We start from the raw sequence: 19,955 nt of genomic DNA on the forward strand, positions 1-19,955 counted from the left end.
CAAGCACCACATGCATAAAAGCAACATCCATACATATGCATCGCACGAACATAAAGTTTCTTAAAATTGAGATCTTACTTTATCTTCTGGCCATTAACTTTCTTTAAAGTTGATAAAAAAAAAAAAAAAAAAGGTAATTAAGTAAAGATATGGATTCATTACACCGTAATACACACTTTTTTATTATAATGGAGGGAAATACCCAAAAGTGGCAGAGAGTTACAAAGGGGTGTTTACAGTGAGGCGCCAATGAGGCAAAGCAGTATAATCATCCTCTAAGATTCCCAGAATTTCCTCAGGTGGTGTAGTAAACATACGCAGCCCTTTAGAGAGACCTCTGGCCAGTCTTGCCATGAAATCAGCAGCTGCATTTTGTTCACGGCAGATAGTGTGGATTTGCCAAACCTCGAATAAACGCAGCTCTCTTTTGCATGCTAGTATTATGTTGTGGGCTACCGAAGAGGGTGGTAAGTTATTGTGGACATATTTGGCTATCTCTGCACAATCCGTTTCAAAAACTGGTTTTTTAATACCCAAATGGATGGCCATCTGTATTCCTTTTAGGAGGGACCAAGCTTCTGCTTCCAATGGTGAGCATGTCCCAATGTTGTAAGCAAAGCCGTGCAGCCAGGTTCCCGAGTCGTCGCGAATCACTCCCCCACACCCAGCTTTGGAGGTGGGCTGATCCACTGAGCCGTCGATGTTAACTTTTGTGTAGCCTGCCTGTGGTTTGGACCATGAGAGCAGCCTCCACAATTGGTCTTCATGTGGTCGTGGTCCCTTTGCTCTATTGAAAGCAGTCGTGATTTCTGTCAATTGGGCTTTCAGCCAGGCTATCTTAGCTGAAGTCGGCTTTTCTGTATTATTGAAAATGGCATCATTTCTCCACTTCCATATCCACCAAGTTGTAATAGCAAAGAGGATGTTGTTATCTAGGGGCCTCCTGTTGTCATACTTAACCGAAATTCCTTTTTCAAGCCAAGCTTCGAAGGGTGGTTCCATACTAATGCTGTTGGTTGGGGGGAGAATGGAGTCCCAGATTATTTTGGCTTTAGGACATCTGCGCAGGACATGGTTTGTATCCTCTACTTCATCTTCGCAATACCAACATTTGTCACAGCTTGCAAAACCTCTCTTTACTCTATTCTTGTTTGTCATGATTCTATCATGAGCTACTAGCCAAAGAAAGATACGGATCTTGTTTGGGACTTTTATCTTCCAAATGCTTGTCCACTTAGCGGCTTCCAAGGTTGCAGTGCTACCAATAGCGATGTCATAAGCTGAGGAAACAGAGAATGTTCCTGATACTTCTCTATTCCACCGAATTGAGTCTCTGACATTTGAATCTCCGGCTAAGATGCAAGCTGCCAGCTTTGATAGGTCCTCTTCTGGCAGTAGATGATTTAAAAGGTTCCATTTCCAGCCATGGTTTATGTCCCAATATGAGGCCACCTTTCTGTCAACATCAACTTCTGGGATATCAATTAGAGTATCAGCCCTAAGGGGCCTATCGTTTAGCCAATTATCTATCCAAAATCCCGTGTCTTCCCCGTTGCCAAAATTAACTAGACCAAATTAGTCAAAATTATGCAAATTAGACGTTAATATTTTATTTCCTTTTAAAGGATGAGAATATACGGCCAATCAAACTGGTTAAAATAGATAGAATTAATTCCACTTTTGATCCCACAACTTTTGAAGTTTTATCACTTTTAGTGCATAACTTTAAAAATTTTCAATTTTAGTGCCTAACTTTGTTTGCTAACTTTGTTTGTTTGTTTTTTGAGGAAAAGTGCCTAACTTTGTTATTTTTATTAATTTTGGTACTTTCGGTCAAATTGACGGCGAAATGTTGTCGGATTTTATATTTTTAGGGGTAAAATCGTCATCTAAGAAAACATCTTCAATATTTAAACAAAATCACTATAAAATCATATCTATAGTTGTTTGATTGATGAGAATAATGGGGAAAACGGACAGAAAATAGACACAGACTTATGGGATTTATAGCGTCGACGATGGACAAACTCTTATTTTTCTCTAAATATAATTTTTCTTTTGTTTAGATACTGAATATCTTTCTTTGGCATGACGATTTTGCTTCTAAAATATAAAATCTGGCAATATTTCACAATTAATTTGGTCGAAAAGTCCTGATAAAAATAACAAAATTAGGCTCCAAAATTTAAAATTTAAAATTGTGCACCAAAATGGATAAGATCTCAAAAGTGATGGGACCAAAATTAAAATTAATTCAAATAGATATTAATCATAAGACAATATATAAAGTTTCTACCAGGCAATATTTTGCATGAGTTGCATCTCTTCGTAAACATCAAGTGATTTGGATTTCCGTCTCCCTCCTGCCGCTCGCCGGATGTTCAACTCCACTATTGGTGTCCATCAATCGGAAAAGCTAAGCTATCACCCTCGGGCCTCGTCGGAATCTCCTTTGGTGTTAATATTCAGGCAAGCGAATCGCTGTAACAAAGAGAAAAACGCTGCCGTAACGCCGCTAATCAGCCTCGCCGCCACCGCATCAACCTTCTTGGTCACGATGGTACAGGCCGTGGTCGGGTTTTCCGGCGCTGCATGAGGCGGCGTTACGGCGGAGCTACTATTTCGATCAGAACACCAGCTCATGCTTCTGTAGTTGTGCCTTTCTTCACTAAAGAGACAGAATTTAAGCCCTCAGCTCTCAAGAGTAAATATAAATATATACGAGACATTAATGCGTTTTGATTAAGGTTTGTATATATAACGTTTGTAGCAAGTTAAACTATGATTAAGACAATCCAAGATAGTTTTTAAGGAAGGAATTTCACAATTTGGGAATCAAACCGACTACAACAACATAAGTTAGAATTTGTAACTTGAAATTCAGAGACTTTGCGTCTCCAGAACATAACTCAACTGATTGATCAATGCATGCATTGTTGATAATTTTGTATAACTAGAAGGTTAGGTTCAATTTATATGTAGCAATTTACTATTGCCATAGGTATATGGTTTATAGGTTCAAATCATATAACTAAAGCCCGGGCTTTTAGTGGTCCATAGGCGTTTGTTGTAAAACATATGTTTTTTCCTTTTACAACAGACACAAATGGTTCTTTCTGTACTAGAATATAACTCAACTCATTTATCAATGCAGAAAATTGATAATTTTATATAACAGAATGTCATAAAGTGTAGGTTTAATTCAATATGACAATTTACTTCCTCGACTAGGACTTCGAGATAAGGGCAAGTTGGAATCTAGAGGGGTACATTGAAGTTAAGGTGGCACCAAAAGCCAAGGACTATCAACAATGTGCAAACACAAAGAAAGGCATGCTGTAATTGCCGCAGAGGATTTCCACCTCACATACTCCAAAGCTTCTGCACTCTTATCCTGCACAGCATCCACTCTTCTGCTTAAATTCTGGGAAAACCTTTCTATCATAAACTCCTGAAAAGATTTCATGGTCTCAAAGGTAACCTTCCCTGTCAAGTCAAGAAGAAACCTTCTGTTCCCAGGCACAGACAGAGCGGAAGAACACATTTTCCCCACCAAAACATTCTTCTTGTTCTTCTTGTCATCTTCATCTTCATCCCTGGGATTCGCAGTGGTCAGAACTTGATGAGATGTTCTGACAAATGTCTCCACCCCGCCATGGCAGACAGCCACCAGCATGTCTCTCACTCTGGTTTCGTGGTTCGGGTTAGTTAATCCGGCAAAGATTTGATCGTAGGTGTTGATGTTCATCGTCTTCTCCAGGTACACTGTTACGGCACTGCTCACGAAGAGACGCACGCAATCCCCGATTAATTCTCTGCATTTTTCGTCTCGGAGAACATTGTTTACCCACCTGGGTGGCTCTGAGCTAAGGTTGTCTGAGAAAACCGCCATGGCTAAGTTCTTCGCAAAGCTCCCCACAACCACCGACGCAAAACCCGAGCCGCCGTCTGTGAACAGCTTATCCAGAACGCGATCAATGCAACCGGAATCTCCCGTTTTGTGCGGATAGCCTTGAAGGATTCCGGTGGTTATGGCGGCGGTGATCTTGACCAGAGACTCTGAAACCTCATCGGACTTTGCAATCTTTGAAATCTGCCTTAAACTTGTGGGGACTTGATCGGAATCTGACTCTATAAAATCCTTGAAATCTTTGGAGAGGACTGCAATTGCATCTGTTGAATTAGATACAATATCAGCTAAGGAAGCTAAAGAACCGATGAGTTTCATCAATCTCTCCCTCTTTTTCACCATGCCAGGTGAATGATAAGCTCTGTATGCACCATAGCTAGTGAGACCCAAGATTCCCAGAGCAAGAACCCACTTCTTGTTTCTCCGAGTATAACTCAAACCCTTGTTTACTGTTCCCAAATCCATAATAAGTATCACAGTTTCAACTCTGATCTTTTCCTGGAAAACAGAGAATCAGAACAAGAAGAGATGCTGGCCTGGCGTGTGAAAGAAAGAAAAGAAGCAGATCAGATGATAAGCACGACTTGAATCTTGACAGCTATACGTCATCCACTCCTCCTCCTCTGTCAACTTCATCCAACTAAATAAATTTGGAATATTTAAACAAAGAGAAATTAAATTTTTTTTTTTTCTGGAGTTATCAAAGAAACTTCGGTCACTATTTGAGAGTGTGTAATGTATAAATCTGACATTATGACCTTAATCAGCAAATGATCAAATCAATCTAAAAAGATTATAAGCTTATAGTGGAACATTGATATTATTAAATTAACAATCTGACCAACTTAGCTGAGTTGAAGGGAGAAATTAGTTTTGAATGGAAGATTGGGAGATAAGGATTAGGGAGCATAATGTATATGCGGCTGGCAGATATGGAGAGTTTGTTCAGTTATTATCAGTTATGAGTGGCTGTTGGTACTGATAAATTGTTGGGATAGAGATGACGACTGAATATATATTATATGGCATGGGGCCGCCCAGCATGTGCATGGTGGATTCTAGAGTCAAATACTCTGTTTGAAATACGGGCAGTCAAGTCGAGGAAGACGGCGGGGTTCAAGCCCAGAGGCTCCAGTTTAAGTTGGAGGCGTAGATCAGATTGTCAGAAAAAATTACGTGGACCAAATATTTTTAATATAATAAAAATATATTATTTGTACATATAATATATTTTATGTATATAAATAATATATATACATTTTATTAAGGTTAACACAAATTTGTGGATCATGATATAATGATTGCGAAAATTACAGAGTAGGCTATGGCGCCTGCTTGAGTGCTTGTACCACTTTCATGAGTTTTTATCTCATTTGAGGCCTGCTTAATGCTTATGGATGAGGCTTCTTAGATCTTGAAGGAAAATGATATGATCTTCAAGCCCAAATATAGCCATCCAATGACCCACAACTTATGTGTTTTCTAAAGGACAAATATACTAAACTTTAGTACTCCTTCTGTCTCGCCAAATTATATTGATGGAGAGTTGATGCGACAGACACTGTTATGTTCATCTAATTTCGTTACAGTTTTATTTTTTGTGTTTATAAGTATTATGTTAAGAGTTTATGTGTGTATTATGTATCATGTTAGATTATGTGGATTAGGTCAGAAGTTTATGTGTATTCTACCCCATAAATACTCAATTAAATATATCATACTCCCTAAATAAATTGAGCCAATCCGCAAGAAGTCTACACTTCTTTCATAAACAACATATTGCAATAATTTGTATTCTCAAAAAATACAACCATGCAATGAAAACACATGTATACATACTTACTTACTCTATATATATATATATATATATATATATATATATATATATATATATATATATATATATATATAGTCTGACATAATACTGAAAGAAGGAAAAAATGATAATGTGAGTCATAGCATGTATGCATGGCTCGTTACGTTATTACGAATAAGATTGAAAACTAGCTTATAAGAGAACTGCGTTGGCCTCAAGCTGCGGCGGCGGCGGTCCGGCGCCAGGAAGAACCGACGCCCACCATGCAAGAGATGACGGCGACAACGGCGCAAACCCTAAGCCCTGACCATTAAACCACCCGAAAACGTCCGCCGCCGACGACGGGAACTCAGCAGCGTCCGAAAATTGCGTGTCACCGGAAAGAGCCAGAAACTGCTTCCACTCCGACACATTATTATTATTATCATCATCACATGCACTTTCCGGCAACACCGTGGTCCTGGGTGGCACGGCTTCGAGCGGAGGCGGCGCCGCGTCCTGCTGACGGCGGGAGTTGGACCGGAACCCGGGCTCGGCGGTGAGCATTTGGACAGCTTCCTTAAAATGAGCAGGAAGCACCTTGTAGATTTTAGGCGGTGTCGGCGGCATTGGCGCTATCGGCATTTTCTTCGTCATATGTCTGCTGGGAATTCTCCGGACAGAATGGAGAGATGAAAGATATGAAGGCCGCAATGGCTTCACTCTGTTCCCCTCTGCCTCATACACAGCAAAAGGATAATAAGACTCACAGGAGGAAGAAGACGACGACGAATTATATGAACGTGAATCCATAATAATATATATATATATATATTACTTATATTAGCTTGAATTGAAAATGAGCTTTCCAAACTTAAATGATATCTGATACTGGGAAAGATGGTTATATATATATAGTAATATAATATTGGGAAGTGAAGTTTCCAGGAAGCAGATATTTATTGAATTAAAGTTATATATATATATATATATATATATATGAATTGAAGAAGATGATGAAGGGCAGACAGTAGGCTATGGGTGGTAAAAATGATGTGACAAGAAACAATGGGCCACCACCACATATAATGCATATAGATGCAAATGTAGTATGTAATATGATGTTTGTCTTTAGTGGCGGCCACGTCTTTCCGTTAATCTCGTCGAGCACTCAACATTGACCTTCACTTCTCCTTTGATTTCCTTTAAACAATTCATTATTGTTTCTTTCTTAGTCCTCTTGAATCCTTTTAATCTTTCACACTATATAATGGTGAGTTGAAATGAACAATTTTTAGTAAAAGGTGAGAATTTATCACAGTCATCCATTAAAATTTATTTTGAAGATTTTAGTAAAAAAAAAAAAAAAAGAGTCAATTTATAATTATTATAAAATTTTAAATGTATAATATTTATAAAACTAAAATTTTCATTTTTTTTTCATTAGTGTTCAACAACCCTCAATTGTTGACATACTCAAATATGGATTAAATTAGTGTTATTTTTTACTTGAACATGTTCTTACCTGAGCGCTACAGATAGGAATTATACCCTACAGTATGCTTGTACATGTGCTTATGTACGGGTGACCAAGAGGTTTGTTTCCCAAGTACAACCAACCATCTGTATGTTCTCCACTTCTCCTTGACCTGAACCTGATCGGAAGAGGATTCCCCGTTTAGTCAAGTGTGTTCCCCACTTGAAATAGTCTCCTCGACCACATTTGGTTGTGAATACTATTCCCGAACACGAGATCATGTTACTTGAGCACATATAATTCGGAAGCATTATACGATCACATCATACATGTGCGAGCGTCAGAAATCCTAGGGAACGTGGAATCATTTGGACTGCCCTCATCACAACCGGTGCATGGAGGACACGTGGTCGACATGCCGGACGCCTGACATGTGTCCCCTCCAAACCTCTATATAAGGCGCATTTAGTGCTTGAACTACCCGAAACTAATCGAAGTAACCAAATACAATACACCAACGTATTTGTCACATCAACTACCATACATATATATATATATATATATATATATATATATATATATATATATATATATATATATATATATATATATATATATCATATTCTCTTCTTTTTAAAGGAATATTCTTTTTAGTTTTCATGTTAAGTCCACAGGTTTTTTTAATTCCTGGCCTGGTTTCATATCTCAAATTAGTCCACCCTTTAATTTAATTGGTATATTAACTACTTGGCCGCCATGAAAGTAAATTTTCCATCTTTGGAATTATTTATGGTTTGGGGTTATATAATAAGTCTTTACATTTAATAATAATTGCAAAGAATTATATACTGATATGACCCGTTAAGTTAAAATAAAATGATATGATTTGTCAAGTTAAATAATAACTTCAATTTAAACTTGTGACAGTTTCACTTTTGGTATTAGTGCACATATTTTTACTGGATTTGAGCAAATCATGTTTTTTATTTGTCATTATTTATGTACCCTTTTAATTGTGGGGATAACTTTTGTTGCTAATATAAATAATCTAATTTATTTTTTAAAAAATCTTATAAATTATGTAATACCCAATTTTCCTTAGAAATTCTAATTATTCAATTTCACTGAGGGTAGCTTTCTTATATGTGTGTGGCAGAGGCGCAGTGGGAATATGAAGGTTAATTTTTCTGGTTATTTAATTCATTATCAACTAAATTTATGGCCAATTTCTTTTTTTTTTTTTTTTTTTTTTTTGGAAATTTATGGCCAATTTTCATATTCAAGGTTCCAATATTCAACTGATGAGTAATATAATATTGTATTAAACTATCCTCATGTATCTAGAACTATTCTGTCCATTCAAAGATAATACTCTCCAGTCTCCTCAAATCCCTACTACTTAATTAATAAATTGTATAACGTAAGGTAAGATGTATGTGAGTGAAGAATTATGGCAATTGATCTTTAGTCTTAGTACACTATTTTAAACACGAAGGGCTGTAAATCTCTGCTTAGGTTGAGAAGTATATTAAGGTATACAGTTCCATTTTTTTTCCTGCCTTGTGACCCTAAGTAGCAAAGAATTACAAAGTGATAAATCAACCTAGGTATTGTCCATAGCTAATCAGCTCAAACTAAGAAGGTTGGGCTTCGAACTCGTGACATTATGATTACAAGTTTGTATCCTTAGTCAGCTTGGTTGAGGTTACCTCGGAGCTTGACTTTTATAGTGCTATCAAGAGAGAACACATGTCAAGATCTATCCCACGAACAAGACCTACGCGGCAGTCAATTAGTTGCTCGTCAAGTAAATCATGATACATGTTCGGACCAATGTAATTTTTTTTAGGCAGCCTAATGACAGAATAGATGTATCAACATAGAGAAATCAAATCCAGAATAGTCAACTTTTCGATGGAATACGTCAAAAAGCACCCATAAGAGGCCATATCGTCATATCAGAAAAAGTACAATATACGCTCCATATATCCTCATCAAATGTTATAAAAATGAAATAATTACTTGTATAATGTATCCAATTTGCAAGGTAGCGATATGATTTGATTATAATCCAAAGCAATGTAGGGTAGTAAGGAGCATGAATGAAATTGATATATATGATATTCATGTACCTACCTGCAGCCGCCGGAGGCCGGCGTGCCCCCACCTTCCTTAGCCTCATTGAATATCAGAGCAAAATTATTAATTATGGGACCATCAAATCAAGTCTAAAATTAAGATCGAACATCTCCTTAGACTTGTTCAGGTTGAGTGTGTATAGTTTTTCAATGACAAGGACTGGAGATTTTCGATCACTTAATTTTATAATTCGTGATTCTTAATTGACCATTAATCTTGAATTATTGGACGGCGCCGATTTCACTTTGTTAGTCTCACTATCTCTGCATAATAATCTGGCCGACTTCATATGCATTTTGTATTTCTATCACTTATATATATATATATATATATATATATATATATATATATATATATATATATATATATATATATATATATATATATATATTTATTTATTTATTTATATTTATCTCACATTTCCTTCCATATGGGAGAGCAACTAAGTGCCACTTGGCCACAAGATCATTTGCAGAAAATATGTTCTTATCAAAACAACATAAAAAAAATGTTGCTTATTATATTGTTAAAGTAGCGTTTTGTAAAATAAAAAAAAAAAATATTGATTAAAATCACATGTTATCAAACAATTATTTATTTTTACGTTTTGATCAAGTTCAAAGCTAAAATGGTCAAATTTGCTAAATCTTAATCAAAACGTTCGTCATAATCATTTACTAAATAAGGACAATAACTCATAAGCAAACTGGTCAAATTGAAGATTTATAAATAATGTGACAGATATATAACCATACACATAAGCTAGGGGGTTCGATCCACACCTATGTGAATAAAGCAAACCATTTGCCCATTCTCATACCACTTAGTGTGCTGACCATTGAGATGGAGGATTACTGTTCTAGCTATCGGCTGGAGGGATATCTTTGAGCAAATAAAAAATACGCATAAGCTAAGATTCCTATAATATAATAATATAACAGTCCTATGAAATTGGAACAGTTATGGTTTTCACAGGAAGGTTCCAATTGATAGAACACATATGAGAGTGGTTACCATCAAATAATGCAAACGGAGTAGCAAGTGGGAAGTGATCTGATCTCTATCAATTTCAACCACGTTTTAAATTAAAATATAATAAAACAGTGAAGTTCTAGAGCATTATGCATTTATGCATTTGAGCAAGTCTTTGCATTAGTTTCTGATGAATTCCATCGCACCTTCCCTGGCGGCCATGCATGCCTTCAAGGACATTCATGATACAGATTCATCAACCAATAGCTTTTTTATTTGGTTTGATGATTCAAGAGTATTTTAGTGTCGGATATATGATAAAAACAATTATTTAAACCTGACTCAAGTAATTAAATTTCGATGGCAAAATAATATCTGGACCCTCCAAACCTCAGCTCCACCAGAACAACTATGTATATCATATTATTTGTGCAATTAGCTCAAGTGGTTGACCAATCAACGTATAGTCTTGCTTCTAGTGGCAGAATGGAGGGTTCAAACTCTATTGGGAACCTGTTAAGTTACTGAGAGATTTTGATTAATTAGTAATGGTGAAAATTGTTTGTGTTTAGAAGTGTATAAGTAAAGAAGGAACCTAGAATCATTTGGGTATACTCAGGATCTATCTCCTTTATGAGGCTTGGGTGAATTCATTAAATTCATGATACAATATGGCGAAGTAAGGAAACTAAGTTATAAAAAAAATATCAAATAAGTCACTGAATTTATGAATTTTGTGCAAATTAGATCACTGTCTGAACTTAAAAAGTGTGCAAATAAACTAGCAAAATATGCCCAATTATGACATTTTTCTGATTTTCGTTTAATACAATTTGAATTTATCCAACACAAACTACATAAAAATAACAGTAACAAATAAATGGAAATTATAAATAATTTTTAGCTAAAAATTACTCGTAAATTAGTAAAAATTAGCACAGTAGAAAGCCATGAGATACAATCTATGCTTGAGATTTAGCAGCGGGATATACAGCGTTTACCAGTTGAGAGGCGTCCCGGCGAATTGAATGAACGAAAGATGAAGAGGAAAGAGGAGAAACGACGAAAATTGCATGAAGGCCTGCTGAAAATGCTCTATCCGTCTCCATCATCGCCTTCTCACCAAGTACTAACATTTTCTCTGTTAATTATTCTGTTTTTTTTTCCCTCAATGTTACGCTAAAATCGGATGATTAATTCAGAGAGAAAGCAGCGAGGAAGCCGATGAGAACACTCATAGCGAAGGCCTCGACTTAGATCTCGTTCCAGGTGCTTGTTTTCTTCATCCATCGAGCAGTATCGACAAGCTAATTCTGAGGTTCAATTTGTATTTAGGCCGGCTTACTTGTGGATTGTGAATGCAGATGAATATGAGAATGAAAGGAGCTCTTCTTCTTCGGCAAGCGATGATCACGAGGGTGGGTGTGAACCTCAGAAGCTAACCAGGGCTCAGAGGAAGCGTATTCGCAGAAAGAAGATGAAGGAAGCTGCATCCCGCCGCCAGAACATCATCGGGCCATTGTTGGCTAATGCAAGCGATGTAGGTGCGGAAATCGCAGACGAGTATCCTCCAGGTGTTCGACAAAATGCCCAAACGCCAGGTAACCGTCAAACAATTCCATTTTGTTTATATATCCATTACCAAATAACCATATTAGGTTCGAAATCATCTCTCCTAACGATTATTGTTCCATTAATTACTTCCTAATTGTTATCTTTTTTCATTCGCAATAAACTTTATTCTCTGCACACAAAATCTCTTCTTCTCAAGTTATTGTACTTATGGTGTGAAGAAGCAGCGTGGGATACAAAACAAAATAAGGTAAAACAAAGAAGGATGGCTAAGAAGTTAGGCGGCGAGAGTTCAACGTTATCTGGCATGGCAGGTAGTGATGCTGGTTCAGGACCATTCAACAATGAAAGCTCCAAGGAGTCCTAGTATTCATGGGTGTTTTAGGAGAGTACCAAATTGGCACCTGATGATCACTCCACCCTATTTACATTTGGAACTTCATATTAACATTGAAACATTATTCTTGCCTCTTTTAATACAATTACAATTGAGATGAGTAAAAACTAATTACATAAAATATGAAAAATTCGCACTTAAAATAACTCGCCTAGCTAGCTGGTTTGACAAGCTGCCTGCACATGAAACTTTGGGTGAAACCAACCATAACCATTCAAAGTCTGATCGACTTAAACCAATAGACAATTCTACGAAGAACCTTGTAGTTATCAAGTTAATTATTCAACAAACTTAGTTAGGGTTGCCCCGTCTGACCCCTTCTAGGATAATATATAAGAAATATGAAATTTCAATTGCCAAATTCCGAATTTAGACATTATCTAGTTGGTTTATTTATTAACCTCTCTATGTATACCCCAATTGCCCAATAATGCAATCCCAATCCCTTTCTCCAAAGTTCGCAAATAACTCTAACAAAGTGCAAGTTGTACCGATTATGATTACTAATCTCGGTATTAAACTATTAATTTCAAGCCTCCCAACCCATCTTACAATTTGGCGGATTGAATGAGGCGCTCATATCTTAGTCAGCCACCTTTTCCATAACAATAATGTATGTAGGATTTCTTTTACATAAGACAATTTCAATGCATGTATGCCCTATTGTAGTTGTATTTACTGTTTTCAAAGAGAGATTTGTCAGAGCCCAGATAAATTTGTGGTTTGAAGGGGGTGAAAGGGTAATTTACCGGGGTAGGTGTAGAGAACAGGTAGTAATTTTTCTGGTTTGAGGAGTGTAGAGGTAAATTAGCTGGGGCGGGTGGGATAAAAAAGAAATCGCCCACCGTGGGGCTCGAACCCACGACCACAAGGTTAAGAGCCTTGCGCTCTACCAACTGAGCTAGACGGGCTGTTGATTTTCTTTCTATTACATTTTTATATATACTAAATTTGCGTCCAATTGGTCACCCAACGACAAGTTAAAATCGATTTCCTACTCGACTGAAACCCTAAACCCTTCATTGCAACTCGCAAGCACCACCACCACCACAGCTATGGCGGAGGTAAAAATCTCTGAGACGCGAGACCTGACGAGAATAGAGCGCATCGGCGCTCATTCACATATCCGAGGACTTGGCCTGGATTCCGCACTCGAGCCTCGAGCGGCGTCTGAAGGTATGGTGGGTCAGACCTCGGCCCGGAAAGCTGCCGGCGTGATCGTTAAGATGGTCCAGGAAGGAAAAATCGCCGGTCGTGCTGTGCTCCTAGCTGGCCATCCAGGAACTGGGAAGACTGCTATTGCGATGGGCATGGCTAAGTCGTTGGGTCAGGAAACCCCCTTCGCAATGCTCGCCGGAAGCGAACTCTTCTCCCTGGAAATGTCAAAGACCGAAGCCTTAATGCAAGCGTTTAGGAAGGCGATTGGAGTTAGAATCAAAGAGGAGGCGGAGGTAATTGAAGGCGAGGTTGTGGAAATCCAAATTGACCGTCCGGCCACGGCTGGGGCTGCTTCCAAGACTGGGAAGCTCACGCTTAAGACTACGGATATGGAGACTGTGTATGACTTGGGGACGAAGATGATTGAGGCTCTCGGGAAGGAGAAGGTGCAGAGTGGAGATGTTATTGCCATTGACAAAGCCTCCGGGAAGATTACTAAGCTCGGGAGATCGTTCTCGAGGTCTAGGGACTACGATGCTGTGGGGGCACAAACCAAATTCGTGCAGTGCCCTGATGGGGAATTGCAGAAGAGGAAGGAGGTGGTGCATTGCGTCACACTCCATGAGATTGATGTCATTAATAGCAGGTAAACTTATTTCCTTGCAAATATTCAAGAAAGTGAATTGTTTTCCTTGTTTTCTTATACAAAGATAAGAAGTTTTATTGATGCTTTGATGCTTCCTTTCCATGTTTCTATGAATTTCTTGTATGGATTTCTCTTATATTTTTATCTCTGGGCACTTCATTTTGCTAACACAATATGCTTCTAGACTCCCATGGTTGGACCTAATTTCAAAAAGGCTTTAATTTATTCACACATTCATGAATGCATAGAACTGTCTTGCAGAAATATCTAATGCCTTTTGTAAGATTCTCACTTTCAATTGCTTTAGGGCGAAGAATATTATAGAGTAGTTGCATTGATGCTGAAAGTCTCGATCTGCATTTATAATATATTTTACCTTCACTGAATGGTATGGTTTAATCGTTCCTCTCTCGATTCTAGAACGCAGGGATTTCTGGCCCTTTTCACTGGCGATACTGGCGAAATTCGTGCTGAGGTGAGGGAACAGATAGATACAAAGGTTGCAGAGTGGAGGGAGGAAGGAAAGGCGGAGATTATCCCTGGTGTTCTCTTTATAGACGAAGTGCACATGCTTGACATCGAGTGCTTTTCGTTCCTGAACCGTGCTTTGGAGAATGACATGGCGCCTATATTGGTTGTTGCTACCAATAGAGGGATTACGACGATCAGAGGCACAAACTACAGGTCTCCTCACGGGATTCCTATTGATTTCCTTGACCGCTTGCTCATCATCTCCACACAACCTTACTCAGAAGAAGAAATCCGCAAGATTCTTGATATCAGAAGCCAAGAAGAGGATGTGGAGATGTCTGAAGACGCGAAAATACTGTTAACGAAGATTGGGGTCGATACATCTTTAAGGTACGCTATTCACCTAATTACTGCTGCTGCACTTGCTTGCCAAAAGCGTAAGGGAAAGATTGTGGAAATGGAAGATGTGCGTCGAGTTTATGAGCTCTTCTATGACGTGAAGAGATCAACGCAATACCTCATGGAATATCAAAGCCAGTTCATGTTCAGTGAAGTGGCAACAGGAGAGGCCTATGAAGAAGACGAAACTACTGCAATGGTCTCATAGCATAATTGCACACTTGTTTAAAATTGCCTCATTTTCATGCAAATACTCCTTGACTCCTTAGAATCTGTTTGTTATTAGATCTGGAACATTCAGGCCTAATATATGGGTTTCTTTTGTTTTGTATGATGCTATTCAAGGCTCAATTTGCTATATATTAGTGTTGGTCTTAACCACTTTGTCTTAGTATATTAAGCTATGGATTTGGGCAATATTGCAACTGGTCAATATAGGTATAACTTTTATTACATTATATTTGTAAAAATAGTTGGGACACTATTTTTCCTATCTATGTTACTTGTCCCAAATTTTTGCACCAAATATCATTAGTTAAAAGTGAATTATTCATAAGACTAGATTGTCTTCGACTAAGAAATTAAATAAAAAACTATTTCTCATACATAACGGACCAACCCACATCGCGCTATTGACCCAATAACACTAATACTCTTGATACAAGTTTGAGAATCGTGTCTCGTAATAAATTATGTAACAATAGAGTCTTGATATAAATGTTACAATGCACTTTTTTTTTTTTTTTGTTCCATAATTTTGTCATGCTCTAATTAGTTGTTAATCACATCAAAGCTTGCTAATCAATTTGCATCTTTACGACTCCATCCATAGAATTTGCTTTGAAAGCCTTTTTCCTTGGCTGCATCATAAATTGGCAAAAAAGCAATATTTGCAGATATTATTAGTAAAAAGATGGTATAAAAAGAGCAATTCAAGGAAAAGCCATTACTTGTGTAACTAAAATTAGACAGAACAAGTAAAGACAGGCGTAAAGCAATTAGATGTAACCATTCTCACCAAACCCCGCACCCAACATTCACTATGGTAGCAAATTAATAGTCTCACAAGTTTCAAACACTGTTTCAGAAAATGGGGAAAAGAGAAAATGATTTCTATCATATCACATGTCATGATTTTATTAATAAAAGGAAGTTGTGAGTTTAATAAAAATTATGACTCATTTTTTTTTAAATGAGTCATAACATGTTATGTAAATAATGAATAAAAAATATAGTACAAAAAAATACATGTAGGATTTCTCATCTCTTAGCTGCGCGAGCTTAGCTCAATGATTCAATAGTCAGTAATTAGGAGAAGAACCGAAGAGCAGTATTTGGGAAAAGAATCGAAGAAATCAACGTTTGAACTTGGGTGGCGATTAGGGATGGCAATTTCAATTCGACCCGTGGATATCCACCCGAATCCACCCCGCATGGATCGGGTTTTTTGGGTGATGGTGGGTGGTGGGTCGGGGTGGGTCTTAAAAAAGCAAACCCGCAGTGGGTCGGGTTGGATTCGGGTTCTATGTACAAGACCCGCCTAGAAACCCACCCGACCCACCATGTGTGTGTATATATATATATATAATAGTAAAATAAGTACTAGTATGTAGTTATTTATAAAAGTTTATATAACTCCGTGTATCTTTTTACTATTTTTTATATCAAAACTACTAAGTTTATTTTTAAAAATTAACAATTTAGTTATTATATTTAAATATTTCCATTATTTATATTTTAGTACCACTAATGGATTTTTTTTTTTAATTATGTGTAAATAATTTAAATATTATTTTTGGAAAAACATAATAAGATGATAAGTGGTGGGTACCCGTACCCAGTGGGGGTGGGTTTTGAAAAAGTCCACCAGATGCGGGTTGGAGGTGGGGGTGGGTGGAGAAAATATAAGGTGGGTCGGGTGATGGATGTAGCCCTCCCCGACCCACACCCGACCCATTGCCATCCCTAGTGGCGATAGTGTGAAGATTATGTTTAAAGTGGTTCAGTTTTTCTTGTCATTAAAACACAAAATTTAAAAAAATATAAGATTTTTTTGAAAAAAAATACAAAATACTCTTAATAATTCTCTGAATCAAACTAAACAACAGGAGGAAATTGGCGATCCGAACCTATACCGAATCTAAGAAAGTTTTTACAGTACAAACAAACATCATACGGAATCGCAATGTTTCTGGGAACGATCTATACAATCAAGCCGGAAAATCGAAACCTAAAGGAACAACAGAGGAAGTATCGAGCAAATCCTTGTGCATATAGCCATAGCGACGGAGCACCTGATTATCCGCAAAATTGAGGGCTTTATGCATGGAATCGACGCAGACCTCGCCGGAATACGCCTGATTACGGTCGCCGGTGCAGGGCTGACAGCCGGTGAAGTGAGTGATGAACGGTCGGCGCCAGCTGTACCTGCCGTATCCGGCGTCCTTCAGATGCTCCTCCCACGCCATAGCATAGCTCTCGCTCACCTTCTCCGCGTGCCGCCTTCTCAATTTGGGCTCCCGCTTCTCTATCTCCAGGTACCCGTCGGTGATGTTCTCCAGCTTCCCCACGATCTCCAGCCAATATCCCTCGAAGTAGTACTCGCTTTCCACGAAGATCTTCATTTTGTTCCCCCATTTTTGTTTCTCCTTTGAGATTAGATATATCAGACCTGACTGATCATCTGCCTCCGGGGTTTCCTGTAACAATTCTCGTTAATAAATAAGGTGTCCTATAAGGATAATACGGTAATACATAGAGCCTCTAAGCAAAATGGTCCTCCCACATCGAGTTGCTATGTATTACATTACCATTTAATAAGAGATAAAATGTTGGTCAAATTGATTTTTTCATACAAGAGGGGAGAGGGGATTCGAACACCTAATCAAACTAATTTTTGATCCCACAAGTTAGTATTAGCAAAATAAAATTTTAATTATTACCAATTTCTATCCATGACTATTATTTTCATGTAAAAATTGATCACGTCTGTTACCTCTTGGGTTAAAATATGCCGGATTGTGTAATTTGTAAAGATATTTTTGTCTAAAAATATGCCGGATTGTGTAATTTGTAAAGATATTTTTGTCTAAAATGTGTCAGATGGTGTAATTTGTAAGGGTATTTTCGTCAAAAATATGTTAATTTGTGTAATTTGTAAGGGTATTTTCGTCCAAAATATGTCAAATTGTGTAATTTGTAAGGGTATTTTCGTCCAAAATATGTTAGGTTGTGTAATTTGTAAGGGTATTTTCGTCCAAAATATGTCAAGTTGTGTAATTTGTAAGAGTATTTTCGTCCATTAAGGTATAATATGTCAATTTCATTAATGTATAAATTGACAAAAATACCCTCATAAATTACACATTTCAAACCTACTTTAACTAGATTAGAGGAGTGACCGATTGATCAACTTTAACACGAAAATAGGGGTATAGTAATTGAAAATGTGGATGACTAAAACCAAATTTGGTTTTTGTTCCCTTCTAATATTAGGATGGCAAAAACAATTATCAATTATGTTAGTATATTTAATTTGTATTTAACATTACCTTGTCGGGGAATGTGGTGTGGAGAGTTTTGCCCCAGTCATCGTACTCCGGCGACTGGGGACCCATGTTTGCCCACACGTCCATGAAGTCCATGGACCATTGGCAGTTGCGGATGAGGAAGACGCCGGCATTGACGCTGGTCCAGCTTTTCTCCACCAGGGTGAGCCACCCGTGGACTACTAGGTTATGGTTCTTGTAACGGTGGAGAGGGAGCTTGAAATCCATGTCGGTTATGGCGGCGTCGGAGTCGACCCACCAGATCCACTCCGCTTCCGGGTGGGCCAGCATGGCGGCGCGCACCGTCGGGACTTTTGCCCAGAACGAGAACATCACCGGCTGGAGAAGAACGTTGTTGTAGAAGAAATCGTAGCCGTGGATTCTGCAGTAATCCACCTTGTTCTTGAACAGCCGGAGCAGTAAATGATCCCCGATCGGGTTCCGGCACGGCGTCGCCTGAGACCCGGTCACCATCAAAATCCGGTTATCCGCGCCGGGAATAAACGAGGGGTGTTGCTCAAGCCACTCCTTTCTCTTCTCATCCCAATTTTTAATCGGCTTGTCAATCGTGTAGCTCAGTTTCGGGTCGTCGTAGAAATTTTTCTCCGGCGGGTCGTGAAGCCGGTCGAACCCCTGGCTCCCGTCGGAACATTCTTGCTTCTCCTCAACGCCGTTGAAAGCCGTGGACTTTCTCCCGGCGTCGAAATCGGAGCCAGAACCCGGCGTCAGAAAACTCATGAACGCCCAGAGGGCTAAGACACCCAGCACCGTCGCGCCGGCGAAGGCGAACCCATTGGAGAAGAACGTCGGCGGCGTTCTGCACCTGTGTGAAGCCATTGTGAGGAAACCCGGAAGAGAAGAGAGCACCATTTTATGGGCGCAAATTACCCATCATATCATTGGTAATATCGCCGGTGGGCGCCGGTAAGAGCCGTGTTTCTGAGAACTGCTATATTTGGAAAGGATTTTGGCGGAGAGTGAAAGAGACGACAAAAGGGAAGGTTGCAGAGAGGCATAAAACGCGGAATAATAAGAGCGAGGAAAGTAGGGAGCGTTGGTGAGTAAATAACGGTGGTGGAGATACAAAATTCTTCACTTTCTCCGCCGCCGGTGAGGCTTTTAACGTCATCTTTTCCAACAGTTTACGGTGAGGTGGGCCCGGTGTTTTGGTAGCGAAAGACATACACTTTACATCACTTGTGAGAACTCAATTTCATTTTCTCATGCGGGTAATATTTTTTCACTGCGCATTATATTTTTTTGTTTATTAAATTATATCACCATCTCATTTTATATATCTGGTTCAGTTAATGAGATTTGAGTGAAGTTATTTTTAATTTAATTTTTTTGTGATATTAAGTTTAATATTAGTACACAATATTTATATATTTAGAAACTATATTAAAAGTATTATTAAACACAAAAATCAAATTTAAAAATAAATAAAAATTACTAAAGAAAATAAACAAAG

General features: G+C 38.2%; 4 protein-coding genes and 1 non-coding gene across 6 annotated transcripts; 2 read left to right on the forward strand and 3 right to left on the reverse strand.

Annotated features, from left to right (window-relative positions):
• Window positions 1-3,149: 3,149 nt before the first annotated feature.
• On the reverse strand, window positions 3,150-4,627 carry LOC109177870 (protein PHLOEM PROTEIN 2-LIKE A10-like). Its single transcript, XM_019327347.1, has one exon. It carries the CDS (start codon window positions 4,373-4,375, stop codon window positions 3,278-3,280), a length of 1,098 nt encoding a protein of 365 aa, XP_019182892.1. The 5' UTR covers window positions 4,376-4,627; the 3' UTR covers window positions 3,150-3,277.
• Window positions 4,628-7,140: 2,513 nt separating this feature from the next.
• Window positions 7,141-12,369, forward strand: LOC109177932. 2 transcript variants are annotated; one of them, XM_019327431.1, is made up of 5 exons: window positions 7,141-7,153; window positions 11,235-11,419; window positions 11,496-11,562; window positions 11,658-11,894; window positions 12,084-12,369. In XM_019327431.1, the coding sequence occupies exons 2-5, from the start codon at window positions 11,333-11,335 to the stop codon at window positions 12,230-12,232; spliced, it is 540 nt and encodes a 179-aa protein (XP_019182976.1). In that variant the 5' UTR covers window positions 7,141-7,153; window positions 11,235-11,332; the 3' UTR covers window positions 12,233-12,369. The 2 variants fall into 2 exon arrangements, with proteins under 2 accessions (XP_019182976.1, XP_019182977.1); XM_019327432.1 differs by having other exon boundaries at window positions 12,087-12,369.
• A 731-nt stretch (window positions 12,370-13,100) lies between these two features.
• Window positions 13,101-13,173, reverse strand: TRNAK-CUU. The gene has a single exon. It is a non-coding gene; the product is annotated as a tRNA-Lys (tRNA).
• An 80-nt stretch (window positions 13,174-13,253) lies between these two features.
• On the forward strand, window positions 13,254-15,314 carry LOC109177931 (ruvB-like 2). Its single transcript, XM_019327430.1, has 2 exons — window positions 13,254-14,066; window positions 14,487-15,314. Exons 1-2 carry the CDS (start codon window positions 13,318-13,320, stop codon window positions 15,142-15,144), a joined length of 1,407 nt encoding a protein of 468 aa, XP_019182975.1. The 5' UTR covers window positions 13,254-13,317; the 3' UTR covers window positions 15,145-15,314.
• Window positions 15,315-16,998: 1,684 nt separating this feature from the next.
• Window positions 16,999-19,623, reverse strand: LOC109177540 (galactomannan galactosyltransferase 1-like). Its single transcript, XM_019326920.1, has 2 exons — window positions 18,488-19,623; window positions 16,999-17,635 (listed from the first exon to the last, which is right to left on the reverse strand). Exons 1-2 carry the CDS (start codon window positions 19,352-19,354, stop codon window positions 17,147-17,149), a joined length of 1,356 nt encoding a protein of 451 aa, XP_019182465.1. The 5' UTR covers window positions 19,355-19,623; the 3' UTR covers window positions 16,999-17,146.
• Between the last annotated feature and the right edge of the window lie 332 nt (window positions 19,624-19,955).

This window comes from Ipomoea nil, unplaced genomic scaffold (assembly GCF_001879475.1).
Source record: "Ipomoea nil cultivar Tokyo-kokei standard unplaced genomic scaffold, Asagao_1.1 scaffold0805, whole genome shotgun sequence".
In the NCBI taxonomy this organism is placed as follows: domain Eukaryota; kingdom Viridiplantae; phylum Streptophyta; class Magnoliopsida; order Solanales; family Convolvulaceae; genus Ipomoea; species Ipomoea nil.

Coding starts and splice junctions, on each gene's coding strand:
- LOC109177870 (XM_019327347.1), bottom strand. CDS start 4,375: ATGGATTTGGGAACAGTAAACAAGGGTTTGAGTTATACTCGGAGAAAC.
- LOC109177540 (XM_019326920.1), bottom strand. CDS start 19,354: ATGGTGCTCTCTTCTCTTCCGGGTTTCCTCACAATGGCTTCACACAGG. Junction 17,636..18,487: donor ACACCACATTCCCCGACAAG/GTAATGTTAAAT, acceptor GAATTGTTACAG/GAAACCCCGGAGGCAGATGA.
- LOC109177932 (XM_019327431.1), top strand. CDS start 11,333: ATGAAGAGGAAAGAGGAGAAACGACGAAAATTGCATGAAGGCCTGCTG. Junction 11,563..11,657: donor CGACTTAGATCTCGTTCCAG/GTGCTTGTTTTC, acceptor TTGTGAATGCAG/ATGAATATGAGAATGAAAGG. Junction 11,895..12,083: donor ACAAAATGCCCAAACGCCAG/GTAACCGTCAAA, acceptor ACTTATGGTGTG/AAGAAGCAGCGTGGGATACA.
- LOC109177931 (XM_019327430.1), top strand. CDS start 13,318: ATGGCGGAGGTAAAAATCTCTGAGACGCGAGACCTGACGAGAATAGAG. Junction 14,067..14,486: donor ATTGATGTCATTAATAGCAG/GTAAACTTATTT, acceptor TCTCGATTCTAG/AACGCAGGGATTTCTGGCCC.